Here is a 7,088-nt window from a genome sequence, read left to right on the forward strand (position 1 = left end):
ACCGGTAGTGAAGCCTGAACATGGAGGTCGGGACGGACTCAGAGGGGTGAACCAACATAGAGATTGGGAAGGACTCGGAGGAGTGAACCAACATGGAGATTGGGAAGGACTCAGAGGAGTGAACCAACATGGAGGTTGGGAGGGACTCAGAAGAGTGAACCAAAAATGGATGTTGGGAGGGACTCAGAAGAGTGAACCAAAAATGGAGGTTGAGAGGGACTCAAGTGGAGTGAACCGACGATTTGGAGACATTCGGGGACGAATGTAATGTCAGGCTGGCCGAGCTGTAAGATCTGGAAAGATAGTCGAGACTGGCAGGTCGTATAGAGGATCGGAATGAAAACAAGTTGATCATAACAGTAGGAGTATTGGCCGTACAGCCTAAGACCTAGGCGTGTGAACCAGGGATCCCGGAGAGTTCGAGTTCAAATCTAAAGCAGTCTCCTAGTTATTTTTCGCCTCTTACAAGATTTTGTTCAGGAGAAATCGATTCCAAATACGTCAAGGAACAATTGTGAGCAATCTATACATAGGCACCCTTTAAGAATAGGTCTTTAGGAATACTACTATTAGTAGTATTATTATTATATTGTTATATCCTATCACTCTTTAACATTTAGTTTGCTCACGCATTTTTCCTTCAAATGATTCGGCTTGTTACACCGAGAGCACATGCGACCCTGCGCCGGGCACGCGGACACGGCATGATCCCCACCACATCTGGAGCAATCTTTTACGACAGGGACCTGACACAACCACGAGAAGTGATTCGTCTTGCCGCACTTCGTGCACCGTTCGCCGAAAGCCAAACAACGTGACTGCACGTGATCCAATCCGCACTTGGTGCAGTTGCGCACGTACTTTACCTTGCAATTTCTTGTAAAGTGATTGTACCCCTTGCAATTGGTGCACTGCATACCGTGCGCTGGACAATTGTTCCTGTCGTGGCAAGTGCCGCAACGAATGCACCTCGCGTCGCCGAGCTGCGCGTTGATGGTCACCTCCTTCGGCGCGTTCGTCTGCGCCGTCAGTTCCTCGCAGTGTTTCCAAAACAGTGTGATTTTGTGGAGATCCAATAGCTGCAAATAAGACACTAGATTCTCGCCTCTCGATTGTAGAAAAAGCATAGTTTTTCCCGTAAAATTGCAATTCCTGATATCTTGTATTATCTTCTCCTTCACGATACTCACAGGATCGCTGTGATTACTCGCGATAGCTAGAAGCTGAAACAAAGAGACGTGCACGTGATCAATACAAAAGAATTGCTGCTAATATTTTATTTATTTTATTTCTTTTTATATTTAATTTATTTTTATATTTATTTTGGAGATGCGTATTTGCTTTTTGTATGGAGATAGTTTTTTTAATTGCTATTGTCTTTTGCTTTCATTGTTTTATCAATATATTATTTTATCCATACGATCAATGTTTTACAAATCTATTTGTCGATCAACAATATATCGATTTCATGCAATTTTATGATTTGTATAATTAAAATTAATATTGATATAAACGACTTACCATTAAGCTATCGATGTATCTATCAATGTTCTCATCTGTTGGCTTGTTTTTGACTCCAAAGATAAAATATAGGTCCAAATCGCTTAGTAATATTTTTAATTCTTTCGTTCGCTGAGCGTTCCGAGAAGAAAGATCCTTGTAAGCTTGTTTTCCAAGTGGTCCAATCAGCATTAAAAAGAAAGTTACCCATTGATCCTTATATAATTCCTTGGGATCTTCTTTCTGAAGAAAGGATAAAAAATTTTTCTTCCACATCCACCAATTTCTTCCAATGTTTTTTACTGTGGCTTCCAGTGGTGGGAAGTCTTGCATTTTGCTAAATATATCCGATGATAGCGCCCTACTATCTGCTGTAAAACAATAATGTAAAATGTATTGTACATTGTACTAATAGAAGAGATCTCGTGTTACCTACCCATATTTATTTCTCAAATTTCTTTGTCGCTGTTGTTGATAATTATTTTTCATTCACTAACTCTGTAACTTATTGTAGATAATGCAAACTCTTTTCAAGCTAACTCGCATAATTAACACATAAAACAATATCTGTAAAAATATGTAAATATGTAACACAATAAGCTGAAAAAATACAATTATTAAGCTGCAAATGCATAATAATTAAAAGCAATACTTAAAAATATAAATAATAAAAAAATAGATAAAAGCATTAAAAAATTAGAAATAATAAAAAAATATATTAAAAATTGGAAATAAATAATAAATAATAAAAAAATTAATTAAAAATACAAGGAGAAATGTACATAAAAAATATGGAATATTTAGAGCCTTTGTTCTCTAGGGATTCCCCGCACGCTAATTGCGTTCTGCGCACCATCGACGTCGCAAAAGTAAAATATATCATAAGCACACAGCCAAGTGTCGTACTTACTCGAACTTGAAGCAAAATCGCCGACGTTCTCTTAATTGCGTCTCCTGGCAATTTTGTCTCATGCCACTTTCGATAGTTGTTGACACGTTTGCCGTAACAATCGAAACTACCGAAACAATTGCGACGATCTACGACGGGTGCGGTCCAAGTATCCGGTCTAGCTGGCGCTTGAGACGTCATAAAAGGTTAGGCGCGAAATTTTAAGCCCGCTGCATCCCGACGCGGCGCATTGTACTTTGTAAAATATACAGGGTGGGGCAATAACTATTACCACCTTAAATATCTTCTAATTTATAAGGTCCAGAGGAAAATTTATGTAATCAAAATTATACGGTACGAAGGGGGCTAACATATGGCGATAATAATTTTTGTCCTGGTGGAGGCGCTTCGAAGATATCAAGGTCACCTTCATTTTTTTTAATAGGTTCGGTATGTTTTTTTTCCATAATTTTATAGAGGAGCTTAAAACAAGTACGGAACTCATGACACAAAATTATTGAACAAGATTAAATGTAAATGAAAACGATAAAAAATACATTTTTATATTAAATGAAATTTACGTTTAAAAGATGTACGAAATGACGCTTTATTAGTATGTTTTGTCGGAATGTTTTGATTTTGACATTCCTCATAAATGAGGATCAACTTGTTCTTCAAACGGATACATCGATGAAAATAAATAGTGACGTAAACTTATTTCAATGAAAACAAAGACCCTTTGAAGGCCATCTTAATAAGTTCACAGGATAAGATAAACATAAAAAGTAGTATCGATAGATAAGTCAATCGTGCAAGATGTATTCATTTGAAGAACAAGTCGACATGATGGAGAATGATCTCATTTATGGAGAATGTCAAAAAACTTCAGTGAGAGTGCAAAATTTATACGCTGAACGATATCCTAATCGCACTCAGCCTTCGCGTCGAACATTTAAAATCCTATTTATTTTCATCGATGTATCCGTTTGAAGAACAAGTTGATCCTCATTTATGAGGAATGTCAAAATCAAAACATTCCGACAAAACATACTAATAAAGCGTCATTTCGTACATCTTTTAAACGTAAATTTCATTTAATATAAAAATGTATTTTTTATCGTTTTCATTTACATTTAATCTTGTTCAATAATTTTGTGTCATGAGTTCCGTACTTGTTTTAAGCTCCTCTATAAAATTATGGAAAAAAAACATACCGAACCTATTAAAAAAAATGAAGGTGACCTTGATATCTTCGAAGCGCCTCCACCAGGACAAAAATTATTATCGCCATATGTTAGCCCCCTTCGTACCGTATAATTTTGATTACATAAATTTTCCTCTGGACTTTATAAATTAGAAGATATTTAAGGTGGTAATAGTTATTGCCCCACCCTGTATATTAGGTTGGCAAATAAGTTCGTTCGGTGTTTGCTTCGGTGCAACTTCTTTCCAATTCACTCTTGTTTTTCTCGACACTATCGCGCAACTTCAGAGTGCATTTGAAAGTACATGTTTCACATAACCTTTCTGTAAATTTTGGTTTGACTAACATCAATATTGTGTGTGCTGCGTAGCTGTAAAAATGGAAGTAAATAATGTGCATTATCGTCATATTTTGCTCTATTATTTCAAGAAGAGCAAACGAGCTGCAAAGGCTCATAAAAAGATATGCCGTGTTTATGGAGATGATGCCTTAACAGAACGCGTATGTCAAAAGTGGTTCGCCAAATTCCGTTCTGGAGATTTCGACGTCAATGATGCGCCTCGCTCCGGTCGCCCGATCGAGATTGATTCAAGTAATGTCAAAGCTATCATCGATAAAAATCCATCCCAATCGGTGCGAGAGATTGCTACAGCACTTAATGTATCTCATACAAGCGTAGAAAACAATTTGCGCCAACTGGGATACGTTCTCGGCTCAATGTATGGGTGCCGCATGAATTAACCGAGGCCAACTTGGCCACTCGCATATCCATCTGCGATTTGCTGCGGAAACGTCAAGAAAACGATCCATTTTTGAAGCGGTTAGTGACAGGAGATGAAAAATGGGTCGTCTATGAGAATGTAACGCGGAAAGGATCATGGGGACACAGCAGCGAGCCACCACAAACAACCTCGAAGGCAGGATTGCATCCGAAGAAGATCATGCTCTCCGTATGGTGGGATTTCAAAGGTGTCATTTACTACGAGCTGTTACCGTCAAGCAAAACGATTGATTCAACCATATACTGCTCGCAGTTAACAAAATTGGACCAAGCACTCCGCAAAAAACGTCCAGAATTGATAAATCGAAAAGGTGTTGTCTTCCACCACACTAACGCCAGACCTCACGCATCATTGACAACTCGGAACAAATTACTCAGTCTTGGCTGGGATGTTTTGCCTCATCCTGCGTATTCACCGGACCTGGCCCCTTCCGATTATCATTTATTCCGGTCGTTGCAGAACTCTTTGAACGGAAAAATCTTCAAGGATGAAGAGAACGTCAAAGACACCTGGATTGGTTTTTCGCCGATAAGCCTCGGATGTTTTACGAACGCGGCATAATGAAGTTGGTGGAAAGATGGCAAGAAGTCATCAATAAAAATGGTCAATATATAATTGATTAAAATTTATTTCGTGTATCAAAAAAATTGTATTTTATTCCACCTTAAAAAACCGAACCAACTTATTTGCCAACCCAATAGTATTTAACAATATAACTACTGGAAAGTATATATAACAAATACACATCTCTGCACATTACGAAAGAATAGTTAAAATTCTAATATTTAGGGCGGTATTCATATTCTTGTAACGAAATAATCTTAAGTATACCTTATAGTTGCTAACGCGGCTATCTGATTGGGTAATAAATATCTGAAGATCACATCTCAGACGATCTCAATAAAAGAACAGACCGCAAATACCGTCCTTAATGTCGATTCAATGTTACGAAGAGGAATTTGAAATGTCTCTCGCTTAAATATCGATTTCAGCAAATTGCAGACGACATTGATTAAAAATTTATGAAAATACCATCATGACATACCTACTAGAGCAACAAGACCAAACTTAAAAATTATTAAACCACACGTGTGTGGCCAGAATAATTGATATCAAACTTTGTTACTCATTTACTCGGCGTTTTCTCTTTCTGTACAACGTAAGGAAAAGATAACGTATCACAGACGCTTATCCTTATCGCTTTTAAAGTTTGAAATGGCGAAATGAAAGGAGGAGCGCAGGATTAAACGAGTTTCAGCTCGGAAATAAATAAATTTGCCGCGGAATTAAGCCCCATCTCTTTTTCGCACAATGTAATTTCTGCGTTATAATGTCATCTAATGTTTCGCCGCGTAAGACGAAGAATGGATAAGGTCAGAAGGGAGGAAAACGGGGTCACTTGATAATCGTGGAGATAGCCCTGCGCCTTCTCCGCGCGCTGGAGGAGGCGCGGTTTTTACTCGCAATTATTTTAATGTGCTCTTTATTAATTAAGACACGTGACGGGGCATTGAAAGCGGGGTAATCGGCACGAATAAACCCTGCGCCGGGAATCAAGCGCGGGGCGGAGCTCAGAAAGCACTCGAGACAGCCGCGCTCGACTTCGCGGTATTATTTGTAAGTGTGTCGCTCTATGTCTATACAAACGCGTAACGTAATTCAATCTGTTCCGAGGAATATCACGTTATGACTAAACTGACGATTTGATGTTGCGTGACGTGCACGGAAAGAGATTACTCCGCTACTCTACACAGGAAATTATTCAGCGCTGTTGATAATTGCGTTCTATATCGCGGCATCATTACATATTCCTTTGTTGCAGTCTCTTTGTGCCTCGAAATCAATTTTTCAATAAAAATGCCGGAATCTCGATATTTCCCGATAATCGAGACCCGGAAGCGGACGCCTTCTGTGAAGCCAGATTTCAAAAGTCGGATAATTAATTTAATTTAAAAATAAATTATTCAAGATTTAAAAAAAGGCGATGCAGCGACAGCATAAAGAATCGAGTTTGCTAATGGTATACAAAAGTTGGTTTTATCCGCAGACGCTTAATGAACATTATTAATTAATATGCAATTATATCAAAGTTAATTACTAAAATTACGCAAACGGTAACTTTGAGGAGTGCACTTATCCACGACAGTTTTCTTTTCCGAGAGTATATCAATATTAATTATAATATTAATGTATTGGGTCGTCCGGAAAGTTCGTGCCGATTTTGAAGGAAAATTCAAAGGCAACATTTTTTTATGTCGATAAATATTTATTGACTTATGTATGCACCGTTTTGTTTCACAATTTTTGTCCATCTTTCACGCAACTGGAAGATTCCATTCTTCCAGAACTTCTTAGGTTTCTCGGCGAAAAACTCCTCAAGGTGGTTTTTTATGTCGATCAAAGAGTTGAAGTTCTTGCCGCTAAGAGAATTTTGCACAGACCTAAATAAGTGAAAGTCTGAAGGTGCAATGTCTGGTGAATACGGTGGGTGAGGTGGCACATCCCAGCCAAACTCCAACAATTTTTGTCGGGTAGTCAAAGAAACATGAGGTCTGGCATTGTCCTGATGGAACACGACGCCCTTCCTATCAGCTAATTCTGGACGTTTTTCCTGAATCGCTGTCTTTAATTCGTCCAGTTGCGAGCAGTACTTATCTGCATTTATCGTTTGGTTGTGTGGTAGGAGCTCATAATATAGGATTCCTTTCCAATC

General features: G+C 38.3%; 1 protein-coding gene across 4 annotated transcripts; it reads right to left on the reverse strand.

The window, feature by feature from the left end:
* Positions 1 to 354: 354 nt before the first annotated feature.
* Positions 355 to 2,608, reverse strand: LOC105280614. Of its 4 annotated transcripts, XM_026974640.1 has the most exons (5): positions 2,411 to 2,608; positions 1,937 to 2,067; positions 1,708 to 1,871; positions 1,522 to 1,632; positions 355 to 1,223 (listed from the first exon to the last, which is right to left on the reverse strand). In XM_026974640.1, the coding sequence occupies exons 2-5, from the start codon at positions 1,938 to 1,940 to the stop codon at positions 603 to 605; spliced, it is 900 nt and encodes a 299-aa protein (XP_026830441.1). In that variant the 5' UTR covers positions 1,941 to 2,067; positions 2,411 to 2,608; the 3' UTR covers positions 355 to 602. The 4 variants fall into 4 exon arrangements, with proteins under 4 accessions (XP_026830441.1, XP_026830439.1, XP_026830438.1 ...); XM_026974638.1 differs by having other exon boundaries at positions 1,522 to 1,868; positions 2,411 to 2,606; XM_026974637.1 differs by having other exon boundaries at positions 1,522 to 1,871; positions 2,411 to 2,605.
* Positions 2,609 to 7,088: the final 4,480 nt, after the last annotated feature.

Source organism: Ooceraea biroi, chromosome 13, assembly GCF_003672135.1.
Source record: "Ooceraea biroi isolate clonal line C1 chromosome 13, Obir_v5.4, whole genome shotgun sequence".
NCBI classification, from domain to species: domain Eukaryota; kingdom Metazoa; phylum Arthropoda; class Insecta; order Hymenoptera; family Formicidae; genus Ooceraea; species Ooceraea biroi.

Excerpts from the sequence above, each read along its gene's own strand:
- LOC105280614 (XM_026974637.1), bottom strand. Across the intron at positions 1,224-1,521 it reads GATACATCGATAGCTTAATG|CTTCTAGCTATCGCGAGTAA; the intron begins GTAAGTCGTTTA and ends TCTTTGTTTCAG.